The sequence below is a fragment of the Sebastes umbrosus genome, chromosome 11, assembly GCF_015220745.1.
Source record: "Sebastes umbrosus isolate fSebUmb1 chromosome 11, fSebUmb1.pri, whole genome shotgun sequence".
NCBI lineage: Eukaryota > Metazoa > Chordata > Actinopteri > Perciformes > Sebastidae > Sebastes > Sebastes umbrosus.
The window spans coordinates 31,663,136-31,690,132 of NC_051279.1; the positions used below are offsets into that span (position 1 = coordinate 31,663,136).

Here is a 26,997-nt window from a genome sequence, read left to right on the forward strand (position 1 = left end):
ATGGATGTCTTGGTGTTATAATTATTTTATGTTTAATTTGTGATATATATTTGTGATATAATGACATCTAGTTTAGTTGTAAAACCTGCTTTTCTTTCCTCTGCATTCTTTTTCTACCTCGTCTATATAGTCTATTATCTCTCTGTGGCCTTCCTAATGGCCTTCTTCACATTTGATGGGCCACTCGATGACACAAAAACTCTGTACGTGTGTTTTTTTTTTGCAGGGGTGACGGCCGGGCTCGGTATAGGGAGGGGACACGGCACCCAAACTTAATCCAAACTCACAGCAGCCCAGAGGGCATTAAGGGTGGGTGGGGGGTTGGGTGGACTGTTTCCTAAGCGGAGAGAGGCTCCTTTTTAGCATTCACCGTTCCGTTCCAGTTAATAAACACACTCTAAATGGGAAAGAAAAAGGTCTACTGAAAATTAAATAGGTCTCAAATTATACAAATTTAGGTTCTTTTCTAAGAAAAAAAAATCCTCAGACGTACAGGAAGTCATGCTTTGTTTGCAGCTGTGTTAGAATAAAGAGAAGAAGTCATTAACATTGATGGCAAGTATGGCCGTGCAGACAAAGTAAGGAGTGTCGACCATGAGGAGGAGCTCAAATGTCATAAGATTTGATTGATAAGTGATTCCTTGGAACTACGCAGCAGTGAATGTTAATAACGTCAGTTGGAAACTAAATAAAGAACAGGAATAGTTTTGGATTACCACAAATATTTGTAACCTGTTATTCTCATTAGATTCCCTTTGATGCAAATATCTGCTACTCCACCCATTTACAAACACACACACACACACACACACACACACACACACACACACAAACACAGTGTTGTTTAATCTCCCTCAAGGAACTACCGTTGTTCCTCCATTTGAGTATGAAAACAACTTGAAATACAACAGACTAAACTGCCCCGCGTCCTCTACATTGTTAGCATCGTCTATTAGTCCGTGAAAGTCTTTTTTTGTCTTTTTGGAGACGGGGAGAAGGGAGGAGAGTGGATGTAGTTAGTGCAGATTGAAGGCCAGTGATGTTGCATGTCTGACCAACTTAGGGAAACAAGCTGGAAAAGTCTCCAGGCTACTGCAGCTAATCATTCAGCCCACAGAGGAACTGATCGTTAGCCGCCGATGTCAGCCTAACCTTGCCATGATGCATTTTAGTGAGCGTGTTTTGTGTGTGTGTGTGTGTGTGTGTGTGTGTGTGTGGGAGAGGGGGGCACAGATGGATGCAAGTTTGGATTTAATCTTTCTTTTCTGATCATTATAGAGGAGAAAGACTTATCAATTATGGGATTACAACATAAAAATAAAACCCTACTCCCAAAGAACAATGACTAACAGCGATTGCAGTGCTTTTTAAATGAGCAGGACTTTGGTGCAACGCCGTCATTGACGTGCCTTCGTGTCACTATTGTTATGTCCTTTTGCTGAGGGAAAAGAGGTAGGGCAGACCCACTCATATGGAAATACAGGGGGCAGTTCGACTTCTCCTTCGCTGCCAGAAACTGTCTCAAAATGAGTCAAAAGACTGAATGATAGTAACAAGATGTGACCATATTTGTACAACGTAAAAGCTTCATTATCAGCCAAACGGAAGAGCTAGATAAAACTAAACTTAGGGAACGCTTGCGACAGTGATACTATGACAGTCTTACTCCCTTTCTTTTTATACTTGTAGTGCAGGGATTGAACAGGCAGTTAGGAAACAGGCTATAGGAAGTGGTAGTGGAGCTGTGGCAGGGTCAAGCAGGCTTTAGGGTCACTGAGGACAGAGGTGAGGAGGAGGAGGAAGGGGAGGAGGGTCGCTCAGGGGCTAATGAGCTCACCCCAAATCCACATGTGGATCAGAGATACAGTTCAGCTCCACGCATGCAGGCGAGATGAATGTAAGCTACAAGGTTGCAGGCTGTGTGCATCTATCATCTATTCTGAGGGGTTCTATTCAGCAAGGACAAATAAGTACATCATATTTATGCTAATATGAGGCCTGTTACTGACACAAATAACACAAATACTCTCCTCTCAATCACTTACTAAAGTCATAACAACGACTGTGAGTGATATACACTGTGCTCTTTCAAGCGAGACCCTCGTTGTAGCCCGGGCTTTGTTAACGTTGGCAAATCAGATTGTTTTGGCTCTGTACCAGATGGGTTTTTGCTTGACAAGATGGATGTATTACATGATATTAAAGAAAGAAAGTATGCCTTTTATGGCTCCAGAGAGAGGTGCACAAAGTCTGAAAGATTGTTAGTCATAAAATGTTTTTGTATCTGATTGCAGATGTCGGGGGAAGTTATACACCTGAAAAATAAAAGTGGGATTGTTTCAGTCAGCGCAATCAGACCTACCGCTAGCTACATAAGCTAGGAAGACCATTGTCTCATCATAATAGCAGGGCAAGTGTAAATTTTTAGCAAAAATTAACAAATTAATTCATAATTTTTAATTGTTTAATACATCCATCCATTTTATACTGCTTATCCAGGTCCAGGGCGCATTGATTTAATTAATTATATCACTAGGAATTATTGTTAAACAGTATATACTGCTGTGAAGCACTGCAAAAATGTTGATATGATAATAAATAATTCTAGGCCATATATCGTCCCTACTGGTTTTCCACCGTACTTGGCCAATACGGTCATGAAACAGGCATTAATTGGATTTGATGTGGTGTTTAAAACGCCTGAAAAAGTCTTAATTGAATTTGGTGCACCCTGCAGAAACCCTGATTGTGGGTAATGTGGGCGTTCCTGTGTTTCGCATCAAAAGCGGAACTCAATAACTGAATTTATAATCTAAACCCGGAGTGATTGCTTGTTATTTCCGGTGTATTTAGCCCCGTTAAGAACAAAAAACTGCAGATTTCTACCTCGTCTGGATTGGTGCTCCCACATTGTGTTTCCTGGGCTGCTGTTTGCTGCCTACCTCGGCTCCCAGCTGCCTCTCTATCTGTCTGTTGCTCGGGGCCTTGCAGTCAACTACACAGGGAAGAAGAGACCAAAGACAGGGAGCTTTTTAGTACCCACCCTCCCCACCCTCCACCCTCCCAACCCTTCCACCACCACCACAACACACACAGCCCCACCGCTGCCCCACATCCACCAGCAGCAGCAGCACCACCTTTTTCCATTGGCTCTTGATGTTTTGTAAAGAATCCCCCAGCACACTCACACCCTCCCCTCAGCTATCCCCCTGGCCTCAGTGCCCTGTTCCCACATTGTATCCAGATGTGAGGAGGATAGTTGAGGGGAGGAAGGTAGGGGCCCCTGGTAGTGCCCCCCCCCTCCACCTCTCACACTCAGACCCAAACACACTATCCCAGCTAAACACATTCACACACTTCTCATTCCAATATTCCATCATGTTTTGAGTCATGCGCGCACACAAACATCTACATACGGCATCATAACCTACTGCATCATCCCGCTTCTAAAACTAAAACCATAGAGATGAAAATCTGTTGCTCTTGAGGCCGACTGGCTGTGATCATCTAATCCCTGGCTGCAGAACTCTATTTAAAGAGCGTAGCCGCTAATCCCATCAGATTATACCTGACCAACTCCACAAAATCACCCAATTAATAGTCTTAAGAATGGTCACAAAAGCCCGTCGTCCGCATAGAAAAATCTGACCCATTTATGGGGTCTTAATTAGGGCTGTCAATCGATTCAAATAGTTAATCACGATTAATCACAAATTAATCACACATCTTTTAAAACACTGTTGAAAATGTACCTTGAAGGGAGATTTGTCAAGTATTTAATACTCTTATCAACATGAGAGTGGGTAAATATGCTGCTTTATGCAAATATATGTATATATTTATTATTGGAAATCAATTAATAACACCAAACAATGACAGATATTGTCCAGAAACCCTCACAGGTACTGCATTTAGCATAAAACAATATGCTCAAATCATAACATGGCAAACTGCAGCCCAACAGGCAACAACAGCTGTCAGTGTGTCAGTGTGCTGACTTGACTATGACTTGCCCCAAACTGCATGTGATTATCATAAAGTGGGCATGTCTGTAAAGGGGAGACTCGTGGGTACCCATAGAACCCATTTTCATTCACATATCTGGAGGTCAGAGGTCAAGGGACCCCTTTGAAAATGGCTGTGCCAATTTTTCCTCGCCAAAATTTAGCGAAAATTCTGAGCGTTATTTAACCTCCTTCGCAACAAGCTAGTATGACATGGTTGGTACCGATGGATTCTTTTTTTCTAGTTTCATATGATACCAGGAGCCTGTTACAACCTAAAACACAACTAACACTAACACAAATTTGCGTTCACGCATTATTAACACGTTAACTTTGACAGCCCTAGTTTCAATCTAATACTTTGCCTCAAACAGAGAGGCGGGTGGAGTACAGCCTAAACATGGCCGTGACTCCTCATCTAGAAAGAGAGCTGACAATGGGAACTTCAAAAAAGAAAATATCTGCATTTTGATGCCAGTTAACATTGGCACCAAACCATATTGGGACCGTCTTAATCTGCACATTATCCCCAAACTACAGATGCTATGAGTGCACCGCTCTAACGTGGTTATTTAAGGTTGTAGCAGCTGGCTGCTGCTCATGTTCTAATATGACTTCTTGTAAATGCATATTGATTTTCAAAACTAGGTTTGAGCCTGGAGTCCCACAAGCAGTTGGTATGCTTAGGTTTAAATACCTGGACAGCAGGCTCCACAGGCATCATTGTCCCAGATAGATCTGAGGCAGAGGTTTGTGCGCTATACTTGAATGTTTTAGGATTTTGTTTTTAAGGGCTGGTACTGCCAACTGTTTAACTGAAGCAGCAGTTGTGTTGTGCCAAATTTCAGTATTTAAAAAAAAAAAACGCTATTTATTTTCATATTTAATTCCAAATGAAACAGCATTTAATACAATGTCTATTATATTAAGACAAGTTCTGCTACTAATAGTGTGAGAGCAACTCAGAATATCTCATTAGAATCAGTTCAACAAGTGTGATTAATTCTACAATAAATATGTAATCCATCAAGCTGCATCATACCAACAATATCAGATTCATAACAGTCTGTATGGTCTGCAATAAAGGGCCATTGTCATCTTGTTGTAACCATCGATCTCTTGTGGATGTCACAAGTTCAGCTCATAATTGAAGCTTGATAAAGTACTCAGAGTGGAGTTCCTTCTCCTTTCATAACGTTGTCTGTACATCTCAAACCATATTCGTTGTAACCACAATATCGATTACTGTCACCGTCTCTCTGTTCATTCTTTGTCAGCTATAAACCTTCGGCACTATTTGACTTGCTTATCTTAGATTTATACAAATACATGCAAGTTACGCAGAAGACTCTCTCTCTCTCTCTTTGTGTGTGTCTCTAGGAGTGAGTTGTCTCCATTTTTAGTAACCCATCCTGCAGTCTTTGAATGTGTGTTGTGTAAAGCTGGTCCACTGGTGCGATGTGGAGAGAATGACAGTGTGTGCGTAATCCTCCGTCGCTTATTTTCTTGTGTAACAGGCCCGTCGTTTTTTCAGCGGCGGGCCGATTGGCTGTGTTGGCTGCCTGGCTTAATGGCTGTTTTTTGCTGCCTGGCTGCTGCAGGTAACTCCCGTCGGAGGCGTCTGATCTCTCCAGGGGACGCTGCGCAAACACGACTGCTTGATGCAACATTTGCTTTCTCCTGTATTACCCTCAGTTGCTCCTGTGAATTAATAGTTCAACATTAAGTGGAGTGCTGCAGAGTGGAGCTGATATTCTGTCATGTTTTGCACAATTTGGTAAATGAACTCTTAAATACCTCAAATCTACATTTAATGAGACTTCTCCTCAGGCTTTCATTCTTGTCAAAATGCAAACGGCTCTCATACGGTGCTGCTACTGTAGTGTTACTGCTAATACTATGACAACTGCTACTACTACATGAAAGCACATACCTCCAAAATTAGCCTGATTTATTAGTATAAACATACCGCACAACACTATTTCCTTTGCTAAGAGTGTATTTTTGATAGTGTGCAGATATCGTTGTGTCATATATACAAACTGCATTCAAATTCATATCTGCTGCCAGTTGATATCTGTGTGCTGAAGAGTGAGGCGAGGCTCACAGCTGCCAGCCAGCATTGTATCCTACAGTTTGTCCTCACTATCAGGGTCCCACAAAGAGCATTAGTAATTGATTATTGGTATCTAATAGAAGCAATCTCAATGGGAAGGTGTATGAATAGCACAACGTTAAAAGGACATTCTGCGTGTCATGAGGACGCCACGCAACAAAACTACGGTCACTTCCGCAACAAAACCACTCAGTTGTAGGAAAAACATCATGGTTGGTCTTAAAATCAGTAAAATACATACGGAAACGAAGTAACAGAAGTACGGAAAAAACACCACTAAAAAAAGCTTCACTAATGTAATTTACAAAACAAAACACCGGCCTCCTGCTTGAAAGTCCTGTGTTTGTTGGACCCATCCACCTCCTCTCTCACCCATCATAGCCATTCTTTCTCACTTTTTATTCTACGTCACTAACTCTGATAATTTTGGAGTAGTGTGCAGGCGTTTTTTCCTTTACTAACTCTGAGCATAGCATATTTATGTAGATGCGTTTACATCGGACTCAGTGCTAGGGATGTCACGATACCAGAAATCTAGTAGTCGATACCAATACCAGTGAATTTCCACGATTCTCAATACCAATTCGATACCACGGTAAAAAAACAAAACAAAACAACAACAATAAATCCCCTGTAATTCAACATGCACTCTTTTATTAAAAAAACATTTGAACATTACAAAAAACAGAGGCATGTAGCCTTTAAGAAATAAATAAAAAGAATTGACCCATTTTGTTCATTTTGGCGTATCAGCAGCATGTTATCAATCGATAGTCAGACGACGGACACTACATACTGACCGTGAACGCATCTGGTCCGTCAGCATAGAGTAGCAGGAGCAGGAGGCAGAGGATTTGTTGTGGAAGCGAAAAGCAAAAGCACCTATTTGGCAATATTTCACATTTAATCGAAATGCTATAAGGGAACATAACGTTAATGAGGCAATCGCCGTGAGGTGGATGGAGCCGTCACAGCCGGTTTGCACGGAGCAGCGGCGCCAGGTAGACCCCCGCAGCGTAGCCCCGCAGCAAAAGCTCTACCGGAGAGGCCAAACACACCGCCACCCGACGGTAAAGATCAGAGTCAGCAACACCGGTGTTGTCACAAGTTTATTAACCGTTGGGAAAATTTCCTCACTGTCACATCACTACTAATGACCATTACAGGCATCGTACGGTACCTTCGGTATTGTAGAAAAAGAGTACCGGCACTTTTTTAAAATTTCGGCATCGATTTGGTACCGAAGTATCGGTTCTCGTGACATCCCTAGTCAGTGCAGACTACGTGGTGTACAAATGATACGCCAAAAGCAAGAAGGGCATTCTTATTGCACACTAAATACCTTGCAAATGATCGCGTCATTCAAACACCTTTTCGTGCGACCGGGCTGAACTAACACAGAGCAACTACAGAGGCTTGGTACTGTACTGTACATATTATAATATACTAATATTATACCAAACTAAACAGTCTAATTTACACAATATATGTTACTGTAGTGTCTCCAGGAAGTAAAACTAGGGATGCTCCGATACCGATACTGGATTGGATATCGGGCCGATAGTGACTCAAATAACTGGATCGGATATCGGTGACAACGGGGCAGATCTATTAAAGGGACTTTATGTAAGAATCAGAACTTGCTTGTTAACAGTGAAACCTGTGGCTAAGTCAACGACAGTCAGCGGAGAGTTTGTGTTGGAGTCTGAGTTGTGGTTGGGGCTGGTCGTTTAGCGTTTAGCAGGCACCATTTCTAACCGAACGTTAGCTATGGTTGCACACTGTTAACCCTGTAAGCGAAGCTGAAAAATAAAGGCACTTGCGAGCGTGCATGATGTCACATCCGTTGGATTTTCCCGAAAAAAAAACGGGCCCACGTTCTTCACATTGAAAGCAGTCTACAGACTGAAAGTCTCGGAAGGTCTCATTTTTTAGGTTAGGTTACAACCTGTTCACACATTGACAATAATAAATGAATTATAAGTGTAAAAACTTACATACAGTCCCTTTAAATTCAAATCTATGTTTATAAACCATATACACTATATACTGAGATTTAAAGTCCTGTTTGTCCCAATTTGTTGTTGCATTAAGACGGTTTATACCTGAATTGTAACTCCTGTTACTTTTGAAGATTTTTTTGCCAAGTTGTTGGTGTACGATTTATTATTTTAATAATAAATAACAATTCACTAAATTTACATTATGTTATCTATGCATTTATTTGTTACATTTTGTTTTACAAAGTTAGGAAAGCAATGTTTAAGTCAAGCCTGATGTTGCCTTACACATAAAAAAATTATCCCAGTCACGTCCACACAGTGAGGCATACGGCTTATTAATTAAACACTGGTATGGCACTGGTATCAATACCAAAGCTCAGATATCACTACCGGTATCGGGACTGAAAAATTTGGATCGGTGCATCCCCAAGTAAAACCAAAAGTGTGCCTTATGTGAAAGAGTTTTACAAACCCTGACCACACACTGTTTCCAAGCCTACGGAGGACAGTTTCCTTCATTTAAAATAAAAACTTAGAAAGTGGACTCACACAGTTTTCACTTGACAGCAATTTGTTAGCATTAATATCCCACTGACATTATGTAGCCCATTACCAGACAGGTTGTCAGCCTGACATTCATGTCAGTGTTTGGCGCTGCATGCTTCCAGATGTTGATCTGGTAAATCCACTACTGTCTAAACACAGTAACTGGTGCAGGTCGGGTTGTGGTGGTTAAGTTTATTGCAAACAGGCGGGTCGAGGAATGCTGCTTGTTTACCGACAAGATGCTGTGATTTGGTTTTCTTAAGCCCACCTGCACCAGAAGGGGAAAGTTCTTTTTTCCCCTTATTTTGCTGCATTTACAATACAGATTACAGGATTACGCTCTGCAATATTTTCCTATTTTGAAGTTAAAAGTGTTTCATTTATGTGGGTGTGTTCGTTGTTTGTCATATTTTTGCAGGGAAACATTTCACACCGCAGCTAGTAGCTGCTTTCATGAAATTTCCAGTCAAACCTCTGGAGACAGCTGTTTTCAGCCATTATAGACATTCATTTTTTTTTTTTTTACTGCTACTTGGGCACATAGATTGGAACTGCCAACTTTTTTTAGTGGGAGATTTCTTTGATTTTTTTAATGTTTTTAAACTGAAACATCTGTCAAGACAGAGTCAAGTCAAATTTTCTTGAGAACTCACCGTTTCCCACACACAGCCGCCCACCCCTCGCACAAACACACCTACACGCCAACCTGATGAACACACACACACACACATGCTGTGCATGCATACTGTTGCACAGTGCAGTGTGGGTTGATTTGGGGGGTGAGGGGGTTAGAGTGTAACTATACTAGCAGATTGTCTCAGTAGGACTATTGGATGAGTGTTGAGAGAGTGGATCCCAGCCAATTTCCTGTGCTGTGGTTACACTGCAAAGAATATCTGTCATAACAAGCCGTGTAGTCTGGTATTGAGTGATTCAATCGCGCTTCCTTAAAGAAAGTGTGAGCAAGAAAACACCGGACGGAGCTAATAACCAGAAAGACTTCCCATCTTCTCATCAGACAGTGGTGATCAATAATCACCCCAAAAAAAGTGAGAGTACTCCTGTATGATGGACATTTTCTGCAGTGTGCAGCCCACGGCCTGCATCTCTCTCTCTCTCTTTCTTTCTTGCTCCTCTGTCTGCCTCGATCTCTCACATCTCTCTCTCAGTCAGCTCTTATTATCCCAATCTATCTCCTGCCGTGACTTTACATCACTATTTACCACTTATCTTCCCTCTGCTGCCCTCCCTCTCATTATTTGCTCTGCCTTTTCTACTCTCCTTGACATGCATCTCTCTTCAGACGCTGCCTTGTTTTTTTCCTCGGTATTAGTTTAGAGTTTTTTTTCCACCGGGTGGGTTAACAAGCCGGCATGATTTCATCAATGTGAATCAGTCAGCCTGATAAGACGTGACCCAGATGGGATCTCCGGCTCTTTTTATACAGCCATCCATCACGACCACGTAGCCACATAAGCTCTCTCTCTCTCTCTCTCTCTCTCTCTCTCTCTCTCACGGTAATGCCTGTCAGCCTGCGTATGAAAGAAATGTGTCATGTAGCCTCGGCGCGCTCTCTAGAAAAACTCTGTGTCTCGTATAAAAGACTAACAACGTTTGTTTTTCTCATCTAGCAGCCCCAGTTCCTGTGTGGTGCTTATTTTTTTGGCTATGAAATCCTGGGCAGATGTTTCAGCGCACACACACTCACTGGCTCACACACAAACAAAAACCCTCCTAGAATATTCCTTCAGAGACTTAGGATAGTCAATAATGAGTTTGGTGGTAGTGACCATATTGAACTTTGTGGTATTTTTTATTTCCAGTTGTATCGCTTTCATATTCCCATATTAATCCCACTGGGTCTTAAATTATGTCTGTAGGACGTACTGGTGGATTTAAAGGCACATTATTACAGTGGATGGTAAAAAATGTTTTGTTGTATCTCTAACATGACACCCGGATGGAAGTGTGCTAACTTTTGCCCTGCGATGCTACGTGACATGCGTTTCAGTGAATATATAATAAATAAAATCAACAGGGATTTGGACAATTATTATAATGTATTAACGTACAAAACAAACAATTAATATGCCCTCCTCAAAGCCACCAGACTCCATTGACAGAAACAGCCAGTTTACCTCGCTGATCATCGTAAAACACACTTCACATTCGACAGAAACAAAACAAAACTCATCACCAACTCTGGTTTGAGAGTTTGAAAGAGAGACTGAATAAGTAACAGATAAAAAAAAAAAGAAGAAGTAACCACCGTAACATTTTCACTTTTTTTTTTTACTAACTTGTTTCCGGCCCATTTGTGGCGTCAAACGTGACACACCAGAAAAAAACAGAACAGGAATGCATACTCATCTACTGGCAATGGGAAAGGAGTCTTTCGCCTATTTTTAGTGGGTTTTCCCATGTTTATAAAAACTGCATATACGCGCTAATTTTGGTGGAAAAGGGGTATAATTTACTAATTGTGGTCAGCTCAGCCTGACTGAACTCAGAACTCACCACAGACTGTTAGTTCTCTCCTTTTTTCCCCTCGTCTCTGTGGGCGAGGGTGTCTATAAAGTTATTCAAAGCAAATTGTAATGAAAAACTATCAGAAGTAGGCTTGTTTCACATGCATGTACAGTTTTGTCTTGATATAATGCATATTTATACCATATCAATATTGGAAGAATAGTATTGTGATATTGATTTCCACCATATTTCCCAGGACTATTATCATTATAATTTTACGAGAAATATTGTTAAGACTATTGATCAATGGTAGTTTTTATCTCATTATTTATCGAAATATGTTTCATATAATGTTTCTATGACAGTCCTATAAGGATTTACAGTGTCTATATGGTAGCTAAAAGTAATTTATAGTGACTATGGCACTGCCTTATATTTGCCGTGGTATCGCACACATTCACACATCTGCACACACAGAGACGGTTCAATATTCAATCCAGTGTACTCGGCACAATAACACATTTTCCAGGCGATTCAATTGGATTTTACCCACAGGTTACTTTGTTTGGAGTTGTGCTTCTTTATAATGTGTGTGTGTGTGTGTGTGTGTGTGTGTGTGTGTGTTTGTACTTTAGAGCAGTGCGTGAACCACCTCGCAACAACAACAACGGCCTGTTGGAGCCCACACATTCTCTCTGTAGTAGAGCCATCAGGAGATTTCTGTGGAAACCCTCCCATCCTGCCTGTGTGTGTGTGTGTGTGTGTGTGTGTGTGCAGGCGGTAAGGAAGAGTCAAAGGCAGATCTGTTGCCCTGTTATGTTCTCATATCTCCTCTTGACAACTCTTACAGGATGTGTTCTTCAGATTTCGCCTCGAGGTAAAGACAGGTTTTTAAAACGAAGCAAACAGCAAGTAACAAAAACAAGTAACCACGTAAATGAGCAGTCAAAGAAAATGCAAACAGACGTACGTAGCTACTGTAAGAAAAGCTATCAGAGTGCCAATGCAACACCTCAGCATGGATGTTTGCTCCTAAAAGCATGTATTTATGGTCAATATAACTATTAAGGAATGAGATGACGGACACCAAAAAAATACTGTATTGAATAGTATTTGAGATTATGCCAGTGGAACAGATCTGAAACTAAATTTCAGATCTTGAAATGAGTTGAAGGTAAACTGATAGTTAATGAGACAACAAACAAGAGTTTAATTGTGTAATTTGGATGACTCACAAAATTAACGTCGACAATAGAATCGACCGCAGACGGTTGTATTTCACACAGTAAGACTGGCGTCAGAACCCTGCGTCCTACACTCACTGCGTCTCGATGACTACCAGACGGAAAAAAGAGAATTTCAACCTTAATGGGCTCTCTTCCTGCATTTATACAGTATGATTAGTTTGAAACGTATGCTCTTGCTGAAGAACAGGTAGGCAATGTTGGGCCGTAATGCTTTACTCAGTAGGTCATTATTGTAAAGATGCACTGATACCAGTATCGGGAATTGAGTCTGATACTGTGCTCATGTACTCATATTTGCAAAATGGCTTCGATACAACGACACCGATACCACTTTACGTCAGCGTGACGTTAACCTCTCGTCACCATCTTTCGGGTCCTATCGCACGCGCTCACGCTCCACCTCCCCGACGGTGTGGGCGAGATGGGCCGGTCGACAGTCCACACTGGGAGCAGGGGGCCCCGTCCCTCCCCGGCAGGGAGAGAGGGCGCAGCGAGCACTTTGTCCACGGCCCCGGGAAGCACCTTCAACCCGAGCCTTTCCAAAGCTGACATAGAGCCGGTCGCGGTGTACCGCCTCGTATGCGGGACTCCCCAGCCTGCCGTGTGTCGCTCACACCCTCCAGCTGGCTGTTAACGAGGGTCTTTTGGCACAGAGAAGTACTCGTATTGGTACTCGGTATTGGCGAGTACCCAAATGTAAGTACTTGTACTCGTACTCGGTCTGAAAAAAAGTGGTATCGGTGCATCCCTACATTATTGTAATATTATAACTTTCCCCAGTAATGAGTAGTATAAGGGATTACAATTTCCAGTAATATTACAGTTATTAACATCACGGTTTGTTTTTGTGCCAGGTAGGTTTATGTTGCAATGACGTGAACGCGCGGCAGGTCAGTGTGCATCTTCGTATCACGTTGAGTTGAACTATTAGGCGAATATCGCCTCGGCAAGCGATGGCCACTCGCTTTGCAAAACTAATATAGTAATATAACGAGTAACGTAGTTAATTACTTTTTTTACCAAGTAATAAGTAAAGCAATATTATTACTTTTTAAATGAATAACAAGTAAAAAGCAACTTTAACACTCACCTAAGCAACTTGCCCAACACAGTTGGCAGGTAACACTGCAACACTGGATCAAATCAATCCCACCATATTGTGTGTGTGTGTGTGTGTAAACTCAGTAACCACTGGGGCATCTCGCCGCAGCGAGCAGCAAAATAAAGCGGTTATATCAGAAAGTGTGACAGTGTGAAAGACTGGTGGCCAGCTTTGAGGTCGCCGGTCTAATTACACTTCAGAGAGACCGATTCAGGTTCAGTTGCAGAGGTTGTTCGGGGGGTTGCAAATGGATGGAGGATGCGCAGAGGAAGAGGAGGTGGAGGACGGGGAGAGTTTGGAGAAGGGCGGACAGTTGGGCACGGAGAGAAAAGAGATGGATTCAATTTAGATTTCAATCGAACACTATTACCACGAGTGCCTCTTCTGCTTTCGCCGCTATTACACCAACAAGTTGCGGCAGCGCTCGTTTCACCTCTGCTCCCCCGGTGTGTTTCTGCTCCATCCTTCTTCAGCCCATACTGCCTCCCCGTGTCTGTGATGTCAATGTGAGGGAACGCGTAGGAGGGAACTGGTTTTGCAGCCATTTGCCTGGATCTTACCCAGGCGCATCCTCCGGATTTGAAAAGAGAAGTCAATGCGGACGTGTCTTAAACTTGCATTCTCTCTAACAGCCAGCAGGGGGCGACTCCTCTGGTTGCAAAAAGAAGTCTGATTGTATAGAAGTCTATGAGAAAAATGAGCCTACTTCTCACTTGATTTATTACCTCAGTAAACATTGTAAACATGAGTTTATGGTCTCAATCACTAGTTTCAAGTCTTCTTAGTAAATTATGGTCCCCGTTAGAGTCAAACAGACGGGTAGTCTTTAGGGCATGTCTACGTTTCGATTGACAGGTCACTATGGCGTTGTCTGGTCTAGGTGTTGTAAGTGCTTTTGTCTTACAACTTTAACCCTTCCACCGTGTGTTTTCAGTTCATGAAACTTAATTGTAACATTTTGGTCGTCTACAAATGTTTAATTCAGCGTTCGGTTGTACTTAGCTCCACCTTCTCGTGTCACCTCTGGTTGCAAAAGACCAAGACGGCGACGGCCAAAACCATAGTTGTAGTAGTTCAAAACCGTAGTCCACAAACCAATGGGTGACATCACGGTGACTACGTCCACTTCTCTATACGGTCTATGATCTTAACAGAAAACAATGAAGCATCTTTGATCAAGCACGGTTGTAAAATGTCAAAATGACTTGTTTAGAAATTAACGTTTGGGTGTCTTTAAATGTTGATCCCTGTACGGAAAATGAGGAAGATCCTGTTACATAAGCACATTTTGATCATCCTTACATCTACTCGTTTAAGATTAAAATTTGGATTTAGGTCCATGGGTTAGAGTAAGGTCTAGGTCAGGGTTAAGGTTGTGTTCAAGAGTTCGGAGATGAAAGCAATCCCTGCACAAGAAGAGTTTATGCAGTAGGCATATCTATTGTTTGTGAACTCTAGATCATAATAATGACAGTGTAGTCTGCGTTGCACGGTGACAGCAGATCTCACTGTGTGCATATATATGTGTGTGTGTGTGAGGAATGCTGCTGCGGTGCAGGAGGAGGAAGGGGGGGTTCTATGGGCAGGAGCACCCAGGGGTTAACGAGCGGTGTGAGAAAAACAGGCAGAGTTTGAGAAGGAGGGGGGGGAGGGAAGCATGCACACACACACACACACACACACACACACAAGAAACACACCGAGTCCCAGAGGAGGCTGAAGATGGTCGGGCCCATGAGAGCAGGCAGCTCTTGTTGGCTTTAAACGGAGCTAAATGATAGGAGCAGGTATCACTCCATGTTGATCAGTTTCATGCTACTAAAGTATGTTTTTTACATTAGTATAGTAGTAATACAGTGTACTTTAAAGTAGTAAACAATGCAAAAATTAATGCATGTAAATCTCTAAATTTGTTACCAACTAGGGATGCTAATTTTGAAAATTTAGCAGGTTGTCAGCTGTGTGTCTGCCCGGCGTAACGACACTCTGTCTGCCCGGATTAACGATAGCAATTGTCCGATAAACAGTGTGTGTGTTTGAGCTACGTTAGCATCTGTAGCTCTGCTGGTAGCTTCGTGCTCCCCGTAGTCACACACATACGTTCTGTCAGCGCGGCGCAACTTCAGCAAGTTTCCGACAGACCGTGTGTGTGTGGCGTTCTAGCTGTGAACGTAGCTGTAGCAGACGGGGTGTGTACACTTTATTTGTCGGTGAATAAATGCTAAACTCCTCCGCTCAAACGAGCTCAAGTCCCGAGCCAACTTCCTGTATCTGTATCAGACTCTCTTAAGGTGGACCAGCTTTTCCCCTTAAAGCCACAAGGTTTTTTTCAGCTTTTTAATTAATTATTAACATTTCTTATAACCGTTTTAACCGATGGCGTTAATCGGTTAAACTGCTTAATGTCGGTTAAACGGTTGATTATTAACATCCTTATTACCAACAGAACACACAGTTTAGTTCTGGAAATGGTGACAAATTGTGTTTAATCTTATTTTGACCCTTGTTCCTTTTTCATTCAGAAATCGAAATTAAGTCAAGAAAATACGCAATAGTATTAAGTCACACTATGCAACAGTTAGAGAGCAACTTACAGGTACACACCAATCATACTGAAAACTAATCAGTCTAAACTGGGAGCTGTTTACGTCACATTTACAGCAAAGTGTTTTTGTTGGTGTGTAATGAACTCTATACGGCTGAGAAGCGTACAGTAATCCCACTAGCATGGACCGGTCACCAAAATGTAATATGACAGTATTGACCCAAACACCTGCCACTTCCTACACACACACACACACACACACACACACACACACACACACACATACACAGAGACCCAGTGGACTCTTTTCTATCCAAAGGCCCTTCTCACGCAAATAGAGTCGGCAGGCAGGATCCCTTCTCAGCCTATTTATCAGAGATGGTGGGGGGGGGGGTTGAGAAGGGACAGACAGCGTGGACCCCCTCTATTGTTCTGGCTGGGTTTAAGGGATGGAGGGGGGGGGAGGCAGGGATGGAACTAGGGATAGGATGGGAATTGGAGACCCCAACAATGCCACAAAACCCCCCACTGCTCTTCCTGCTTATGAGCATGACCTGCTCTGACAGACCAGGGACAGACCCCGACCAGAGGGGACCAAAACTATAGCATAATTCACCAAAGACCAAACTGCATCCAAGTTGGTCCTAGAACAAACTGGTCCTAGATTAGATCTAAATTAAGAACTAGAGCCAAACTACCAGACATCATGATGTGATAAGATGTGTGATGTGTTTACCAGCGAAACTAGACCATAATCAGTCATACCGAAGCCAAAACTATAGAGTTAAAACTAGAGTTAACATTGAGTCAAAATAGAGTGAATAACGATCTGCCAGTCTAGACACAATCTACAGTCAGAGCAGACCTAAATCAGGGAGCATCCAGTACAACACTGACTTTAAACACAGCTGCACCACATCCATCTGCATTTAGTCTCTAAAGGATTGCCCCCATCTAGCTTGCATGCACACACAAAATGCATACATTGCCAGATGTGGTTATGTGTAAGTATGCGAGCGACGTAAGTCGATCCTGAAATGAGCACGTATGCATTTTAACAATCTAGTAATAACAATGTAGGGATTGAAAATACAGTCTAGGTCAAATACTTTAAAGTATTTCATTTACATTAATAACTGTAGAGTATTTTTGAAAGTATCCTTTTTTTGTATTGTTGTTTATAGTTTTCATATAGTGAAAAGAAGAAGAGAATAACTCTTATATATGTGTGTGTGTGTGTGTGTGTGTGTGTGTTTTCCACTTCCAACTGCAGAAGGAGAGTTTAGGATAAATTGGGATGGAACTGAATCTACAGAACTTAACAGCAGTTGAAGCAGAACGTTGTCTTGTCAACCACAAAGTTTGCAAAAAAGCTTTGTGTGTGCTCCACAGCTGACACGTTTGTCACTCTAAAAATGTCTCTAAAGCGAGTGTACGTGTGTTTTGCAAACAGCCTGTAGGTGTGTGTGTGTGTGTGTGTGTGCATCCAGCTGTGCTACACTCCTCTCTCTCTCTCTCTTCATCGTGGAGCTTGCAGCAGATCTCTTTGTCTGCCGGTTTAGAGCAGGGTGTGAGGTGAAGAGCAGTCGGTTCATAATGGATTATTGATTGGTCTGAGAATACACTGGCTCTGCACTGTGTGTGTGCGTGTGTGTGTGTGTGTGTGTGTGTGTCTGTGTGTGTGTACGTTTAAGACTCCATACCATCCCTTCTGTCCCACTCTGTGCACTGAATGTCTCCACTTTATGAGCAACTGAACAGAGGATAGCAAGGTTTTTTGTAAAGTGCTCTCTGTATGTTATGCTCCGTGAAGCAGTATGTGTGTGTGTGTGTGTGTGTGTGTGTGTGTGAGCAGCTCTCTGTATGGGCCGTTAACCTCTCAATGCTGCCTGTATGAAACAGTGTTAAAAGCCCACTGTGTGCACATATAGACTTTCAAAAGATGTGTGTGGACAACATTAAAAGCCCCCTCTGTTTTGCTTCTTGATTCCTCAGTTCCCCCTGCATGTATGCGTTTGTGTGTGTGTGTGTTTGTGTGTGCGTGTGTGTGTGCGTGTGTATTTAAACAAGAGGTCCACTCTTTATTTTTTCCCCGCTGCTGCGTATTTTTTTCTTAACCTCTAACGCTCGTCTCTGTGCCGCTGCGTGGGAGGGAAGCGGAGCCCATCGCGGCTGAAGGATGTCCCACACGAGAACGACCTACAGTCATTATCAGTGATAAGGTGACAGTGTGAGTGAGTCAGTGTGTTATGAAAGCCAATCTCCCCACCCTTGGGTGCAGGAGATTTGTGTCACGGCTGCCTCCGAGATGATTGCTACGATGAAGGTGCTTCCTGGCTGGATGACAGTGTTTTCTATCATGGAGGAGCAAAACAGTGAGGCTTAGCTAGCACCTCCTGCTAAAGCTTTGTCTGACTCTTCGTTAAAATGCTCTGTATAATAATAATAGGAGACTGCAGTAGTTCTGTTTTTAACCAAATTTGAATACTTTTTTCACATTAGTGGCACCAAATGTGTTCTGTGAGCTGGATGTGTGTCCTCTAGAGGGAGCAGTTAAGCCGATTGGAATAATGGCTGGCACAGAAAAAGACCAATTAGTTTACAGCTGGATTCTTTTCCTCCTGAACTTGTTGACAGGTATTGAGTTGTTTCACTTAATAAACAGTAGTTTACAATAGTTTTTTGTCTGTTTTTCACGGTGTCATGGTTTGATATTAAACTTGGTTATTAAAGGTACAGCGTGTAGGATTTGGCGGCATCTAGCGGTGTGGTTGCAGATTGCAACCAACCGAATACCCCTCCGCTCACTCCTCCCTTTCCAAGACTGCGGTAACGTGAGCCGCCGAGTGTAAAACTGTGTTAACGCCGTTCAACTCGCTCAGAGGTCATCCTTACCATAATAACACTACTTTAGGAGCAACGGAAGTCAGACGGCGTCTGACGGTACCACGGTTTTGCAAGCGTGTCAGAGAACTACGGTGGCCTTCAGGTAACGTAAAAATGCAAAAGGTCTCTCTAGAGCCAGAGTTTGGTTTGTCCGTTCTGGGCTACTGTAGAAACATGGCCGAGCAACATGGCGGATTCCGTGAAGAGGACCTGCTCCCTATGTAGATATGAAGGGCTCGTTCTAAGCCAACGAAAACACGATTCTTAGATTATGCACTAATGAAAACATTTTTATGAATACTTGATTCCATTTCTGCTAGTAGATCCCCAGAAATGTTACGCACTGTTCCTTTAAGTTAAAATTGTGGCTTTGTGACAGCGCTACTAATGTGTGAAAACAAGTACAAAACAGAAAACCGTACAGCTGTGAGCCGGGCTGTTTCTGCTGGCCCACATGCACAGTTTGACACTGTTTGTTTCAAGACTCGCTCCAGATGTGAACCTCAGGAGTGTCAGGAACAGAAATAGCCAGGCTGCTCTGAAAAAGGTTTGTGTGCGGATGGGAAAATAAGAGTGGATTTCCTCCTCTGGCCGGACCTCAGCCAACACGGTTCAGCGTTCAGAAAGCAGAACAGCAGAACAGCAGAGTCTGAGCATAAGGGGGAGGAGGGGGAAAAAAAGAGAACAGTTTGTTTTTGTTTGACACAGCAGTCATTATCAGCTGAGTGTAGGCCTCCACTCACTCCCTGTGACTCACGGTAGGGCAGCTTAAGTGTCCATTAATGGCACGTCTGATAGCAGACCGATGACGTTCCCAACAAGGGTTGGACTGGCCTTAAGTATTTAAAGGTGATCATTTTCCTCCAGGATAAAAAAAGACAACTCATGTTTCCATCAGAACACAGCATTTAACTAAGAAATAAAACATTCCAGCTACACACTAGTTATTAATGTGTGTGTGAGAGGTTCATTAGATGGATGTCAATGACAGTCAAAGTGGACTGTTCTTGCTAGCTTCAGGAAGCCACTTTATCCATTTACTGTGCCATGTTGGCCTTTAACAAAGCTTTGATGCCTCTCTTCTCTTTTTTGATGACTCCGATGATTGCTAATCTTGTCCGTCTCTCCTGGACAGTTTCTCCCTCCTTAAGCCAATTTGTCATTTTTTCTCCCCCCCTCCCTTTTGCCTGTATGGCGAGGAGCCTGCATTGTTTCCCTTCTGGGGGCTAATCTCATTACATTTCAATTTGCACATGCGACTGTCTGGTGGATGACAGGCTTACTGTTGAATAGTCTCAATCCCCCCCGGCCCTCCTGACCCCCCGATCAGCGAGGCCATTTAACAGGAAATAAGATTATTATCCTCTGTTTTTAGCGCCAGAACTGGAAGAAACTACTAAGTATTAATGAGTAACATTAGGTTGTGGAGACAGAGAGATGGAACAGATGGAGGGGAAACACTAGACGGGGTCGAATGGCTTTGTGTTCCTTATTTTGCTGATTTATGTCCATCATCACCTGATTATTTATCATGCCATGTGTCGGGTGTAAATTCCCTTAAGATTTGTTGTTCCTTGTTTAAGTGATGCGTGGAGTTCATCAATCTTTTCCTTTATCTTTAATCTTTCCACTAAAACCTAAAAGCTCATAAATTCATGAAATTAACTCGGTCAGATTTGAGGATTTTAATACTTCATAAACAGTTTGTGAATATCTTATGTAGCCCAGGCACATGAATCAGTCCTATCAAACACTGCACCTGTGTGGATATAATGAATACAACACAAAGAATCAATACGGTGTTAAAATAAATAAAACTCCTGAATGCAATACAAATCCTAATACAAGACTAACAGTCTACTGCATGCCAGCAGCTCTGTGAGAGGCACAGTGGTGCTTTAAGTCATGCTAACATGCTTCACCATCTTAGTTTAGCATGTTAGCATGCTAATATTTGCTAATTAGCATCAAACATAAAGTACAGTTGATGGGGATGTCATTAGTTTTGCAGGTATTTTGTCATTCACCAAATCAATTTTGTCCTGATGATGCTTCTAGATGAAAAGTCAGGAGATTACTAATGTGATTATAATTCATCCCGAGGGGGGACACTAATGTCTACCAAATTTCAGGGCAATCCATCCGATAGTTGTTGAGACGTTTCTCTCAAAAACTATAAATGTGAACCTCGTAGTTAGAGGAGAAGTCAAGGATCACCAAAGTCATTATGCATCCTGTGGGACCAATGAATGTCCCTGCCAAATTTTATGCCAATCCATCAAAGTAGATGGCGAGATATTTCACGAGTAAAAACTTGGTGACACGAGAGGAAAAGTCAGGGGATCACCAAAGTCATCCGGATTCATCCCCTGGGGAACATGAATGTATGTAGAAGATTTTATGGCAATCCATCAAGTTGTTCAGTCAACTGACCGACAGAACATCACTGCCACAAATGTGAAAGGATTAAGTTTCTTCAAATGCGAACAGAAATACTGGGCCTCTATCCTTGTTTAGATCAGCATTGATAAAGCCTTTGTTATATTTAGACAGAAAAAAAGGTCTGGATATGGAAATACATTTCGTTTTCAAAGTAACGTCAGCCACAGCTGCACTTCAGGCTGGAACAGTACTGCTAGATGGAAGCCTTAGCTTACTAAGCACTCCAGGAGGAAGCACGGTGAACCATTGTGGGTACGCTGATTTCAATAGCATAAATCTTTCTGGATAGATAGGTGGCTCTGGCGCCGGGTAGTCATTTTCAGTGCGAGAGTTTAAGACATATGATTGTTCTTGTGCTAACTTCCCTCCTCCACCACCTTATCCTCTTATGATTATGATCAATTATCCACTTATAATTAGAGCCTGGCAGTAACTCAGCTTATGGGCCCTGGCACTTTATATAATAGCCTGTAATAATGCTGTCAGTCACATTTCATATAGTCCACACTTTCAGGCTCCAGCATCTGCTGAAAATTAATACTCTAGTAAGAAATATGCCAGTGTAATCAACAAAGCTGTAACAGAAAGGGGCTCTTTTGTAATGATATTATCGATGAGCTGAGAGAGAGAGAGAGAAAAGGAATAAAGATGTGATTAACCTTGAGTGATTCTTGTGGGAAGATTGGGACTTTGCAGCAAGGAATAATAATAACTAACACATAAACTGTTGATGAAAATATGCAAATTATTCCACCCATTGAAGGAAATTTATGAAGTACGAAATTAGTCAACACTGTTTACTTTGTTCTCTTATCACCCTCTCTCCCTTTCTCTTTCTGTTTGACTCCCTCCCCGAACCCATTCAACTCCAGTTTGAGAAATAGAGCAAAGCAAACTGTCTGAAGAGCCACTTCCTGTTGTGTACTTAAGATCCCTGTCATGTGATTGTGTCAGTTGAGGCGGGTGCGTGAGGCCAGTGTGGGGAGGGAATATGGTGGCACTGCTGATCTTGCTGATGTGAACACAGCCCACCATCCCCCCCACCACCCACCACCCACCACCCACCCTGATTGTGTAAAGTGTCGACTCAGCCAGTGTGGCGTCAGAGCCCCCAAGCCCTGCACGTCTCATGCACGTGCATAGTAGTGGTGCACAATGTCAGCCCCAGAAACATAGATAATACCCCCATCTACACTCAATTTATACTGTTAATCTGTATTAGGTCAATTCAAACTCAAATCAAATAACATTTTCACTTTTAACCTTAAGTTGCTTGTGTGTTAAGGTTCGCAGTCTTACCCGAAAAGCACCAATCTATGTGTTTCTAAAGATGTCATGGATTGTATTTTATTTTTGTTCATGGTTTGCCTCATGATGATCACCAACCCCCAGGTGTTTAACTCCTAGTTACACAATTACTACACAAACATATGCAGATCTCCCTTATGACACATAGCAGTCCACCTACAGCTAGCTTAGCTCTGTATGCAAATGGTAACTGGATGGGTCTGAAAGCTGAAAGTGCCTTTGAAATTCTTTTGCTTTACTAACATGTCCTTTGTCTCTTTTCTCACCCTCCTCCCCACTTTCTATCTTGTGTCTTTCTCAGGTGAATGATATGCAGGCCATGCTATAGAGAGCTCACTCCTACATGAACCTGGAAGCTGCTCATGTGCTTAAAAACTGAAGAGATTGAAGAGAAACCGATAAGATGGAGAACAGAAGCGCGGTGGAATAGTTACCTTGATGGAAAGACCCCTCAAAACTTCCATCCACTGCTGACACAATGAAGACCTGGAACTAAGTGAAAACCTTCCCTTTATTCAGACAAAGAGATTGCTAAATCTCACTTATGATTTATATGCTGGGACTTATTTAGATTTTACATTGTCTAAATAAATGACAAAGCTACATATGGTGCCAGTGGCACACAGATAGTTTGAGCTGCTGATTCATTGACAGCGCCAGATGAAGATGGATAGATGGTGTTGCATCCAGTAACCGGAGAGTGCTAAATGAGCTGCTGTGTAAGCAGCTTGATCTCTGGATGATTGAAGGCAGATAGCATTTTAACTGACCAACAAAGGCACATTAGACATCCCTAGATGTGCAACTGCAGATAGCAGTAGTTTGAGGTTTTATTGAGCTTGTGAAAGGCCTTGTAGTTCAGTTCGTATGATGAATCCCAGAGAAAGTGTGGAGATGATGGAGACCCGGGCGGGAGGGAAGGAGAAGCTGGTTGGAGACCAGGTCAACCCCGGAAACGAGGTTGACGGTGAGGATGACAAAATCCCCGGGGCTTACGACTGCAACATCTGTGGACGCAGCTTCCCGTTCCTCAGCTCTCTGTCGCAGCATATGAGACGCCACACTGGTGCGCGCCCTTACAAATGCCCATACTGTGACCACAGGGCCTCTCAGAAGGGCAACCTAAAAGTTCACATCCGCAGCCACAAACTGGGCACGCTCTCTAGCCACCACTCCAATGAGGATGAAGAGGGTGGGGCTGAGGAGGAAGAGATGAGTGTTTCAGAGGGTCTCGACGGAGGTACGAGTCCAACTAAGAGCAGCTCGGCCTGTAACCGGATGATCAATGGGGATAGTGGTGAGGAGAGTCGGAGGAAAGTGCCTGGGAGGAGCCTGAAAAGAGAGAAGCCCGTCACCGACCAGAGGCCTTACTGTTGCCGTCTGTGTGGCTACGAGGCCAATCGAGAAGACCAGCTCCTCAGCCACATTGAAAAGGTCCACATAACAGCAGACGCAGAGGAGGAGACCACTGTTAAGGAAGAGGCTATTCCCGAACCTGATGTCGTCCAACCCCAGAGTGATGGGACCTTCCCCTGTGAGACCTGTGGCCAGGTCTTTAGCCAGGCCTGGTTCCTGAAGTCACACATGAAGAAACACGCAGGAATCCTGGACCACTGCTGTCGCATTTGTGGACGTCGGTTCCGCGAAGCTTGGTTTCTCAAATCGCACATGAAAACACACAACACCAAATCTAGGTCACGGTCAAAAGCAGATTCCGCAGAGCATCCGGCCACCATCAACGACGTAGCCCAGGATCCGGAAAGTGTCACTGGCTCTATTACATCCATCTATCAGATGTGTTCTAAATGTGGGAACCTGTTCCACAACAGAGAGAGCCTGAGGGCCCATGAAAAAATCCACAGTCTCGGCTATGGCAGGAAATCCGAGAGCCAAAGCAGACTGGGTGATGATGAGGACCCACCAGCTGCTAAGAGACGTTACCTTGACTTCTTGAACCTCCAGCCTGTTGAGGAAAAGACCCTGGATGAAGAGGAGGAGAGTGAGAAGAAGATGCTAGGTCAAAGAATCCCAGAGCTAGATCCAATTTGCAGCTATCAGGCCTGGCAATTAGCTACTAAGGGAAGGGTTGTTGAGCCAGTGGAGCCAAGTTACAAGGCCTCCTATGGGGGAGGAAGTATGGGGGAGGAGGCACTCGCCGGAGCCGCTGTGGTTTTTGAGAAGGAGAGCAGCCGTTATGTCCTGCAAGGTCAGGAGAAACGCAGCTCAGGGCGACGCAGCAGTTCCGGTTTGGGAAGCCATGCTTCTTCAGGGGACCGGACACCAGAAAGCCTCAGCGACTCTGAGTACCGGCCTTCGTCTCGCCAGGACCGACGACGATCATCTTCCTCCAAGTCCACCGAGTGCTTTGAGTGCGGGAAGGTGTTTCGCAGTCGTCACCAGATGGTCGTCCACCGGCGGGTACACAGGAAGGATGGAGGTAGGGCATCCGTGGGAGACAAGGAAAGAACTGCAAGAGACGACCGATGGGGCTCCACCAGTGATCCAGAGTCAGGCTCCCCTAGCCGGCCCAGCACCCCAGGGTATGGAGACTCCCCACCGGAGTCCGCCATTGGAGACCAGGCCTCAGAGATCGGTACCGCGAACTCTGGAGAGATTGCAGGTTGGTCAAAAAGTCCTTTTGTTATCCTGTTTTTTTCTCATACTTTGATTTGATATGATTATCTATGATCAAATGAACAATGGAAAAGCACTGAAGGATTGATTTGTGGTAAATATTAGTCATTTGGGAACTGCAGATTAATTTAATCTTTCAGTCACATATTCAGTATAAATGCATTAATGGGAGTTCATAGTGCTGAACATTCCTTTGTTGCTGTTTCGTACTCTGCTTATGACCACCATTGCCAAGTCAGTATTCTATTTGTCTTTTTAAGATACTGACTCTACTTTCCAGCAAGAAACAATAGGAAAATGTAACTGCTATACAAGTAAATGAACGGTGTACACACCAGTTCACTAATAGAAGCCCTCCCTGCAGGATTTTTTAGTGGCAGAAATGACTGTAGCCCTTTTTCAAGCCTCCCACTCGAGGCCTCTGCCTCTGTCACTCTGTAGTAAACATCTGTTGATGAAATGTGCTTTGTGTAGGTGCAGCTCCTCAGCGCCTCATCCTCTATGGAGAGGGAGCTGGAGCCACCATGTGGCAAAATGTCAGAATTACATCACCGACTTCAGCCTGTTTTATAGAGTGCTACACGCAAATACTATCAAATATGGTCAATAAACTTTAACTGCCACTGAAAATCCTGTTTACAACAGTGCAATTATATTGTGTATCACAGAGCAATAAAGCTAACAGTCAAGTGAAAGTTTGTGCCTTTCAGTGGTCAGTAGAGGAGATGGCATTTTTGGAATGCCTATCATTTTTCCACCTCCACAACCAATAAACACTGCAGAGCAAAAAAAAAAGAAAAGAAAATCTACCCATGCAAGGGCAAAACACCCGTAATCACGGCTGAAATACGTTAAAGGAAGGATTCATGTGTAAGCAGCGCGTCAGAGTTCTCTGGCTTTTGTCTTTTAACTTAGGATAGGATAGTGGACAGCTAAGACTTGTAGTGATTGCTTCCATTCCTCCCTGTTAGTGCAGACATTCAAAAATAGCAGCAACATTTCTTCAGGCCTGATCGAGCTGTGTGCTATTTCAGGTCTTCCTGTCTCAGGAAACTCCCCTCAGCCCCCCTTATCTGTGTGTGAATGTCTTTTGCTCTCCTTTTTTATGTCTTTGCCACGAAAATCTGTATGTGTGTGTTTCCGCTTTACTCTTTTGCTGAGCTTGTTTATTGTATAACAGCCAATTATTAGTCATGAAACATAATAACAGTCCTGAACTGTAGCAGTTAAAGGTGTGGTTAACTTCCTTTATAGAAAGAAATGTACTGTATAGTAATCAGTCTCTCTCCCAACCCACTTACATCCTGGTGTCTGGTTTCAGGAAATGCATTTGGGATACAGGATCTCTTTTTAGCTCAATATATACACTGTATACAAATGTATGTAATATGAGATACAAAACTTGCAACATCAAGAGACATGATGCATTTCTTTGCTGATATCTGCTGAAATGTATTCATATTTGTGACGAAGCCAACTTAAGAATCCAGTGTTTACCAAAAACATTTTTCTTGTGAAGATGGCTTCTGTCCATCCGTCCGTCCGTCCATCCTTTTTCTCCCCGTCCCCCCTCTGACTCCTTCCCTAATCTCTACGGTTACCTCCTGTGACACTTCCACTGTCACTCATCCACTCTTCTTACCATTGAGCCAGCCAGGCTGCCCCATGTCTGAGGGATTGGTTATTTATAGAGTC

The 26,997-nt window shown here is 43.1% G+C and overlaps 1 protein-coding gene across 5 annotated transcripts in view; it reads left to right on the top strand.

Moving 5' to 3' along the window:
* Positions 1–26,997, top strand: part of LOC119496914 (zinc finger protein 516-like) — a 57,709-nt gene that overhangs the window by 11,316 nt on the left and 19,396 nt on the right. For 3 of the 5 annotated variants that reach the window (XM_037784581.1, XM_037784582.1, XM_037784585.1), the window contains one exon: positions 22,970–25,288. In XM_037784581.1, the coding sequence (XP_037640509.1) occupies positions 23,536–25,288 (1,753 nt within the window). In that variant the 5' untranslated portion in view covers positions 22,970–23,535. Of the gene's footprint in view, positions 1–7,138; positions 7,191–17,514; positions 18,255–22,969; positions 25,289–26,997 lie in introns of those variants that run through there. The other 2 variants (XM_037784584.1, XM_037784583.1) reach the window with 2 other exon arrangements.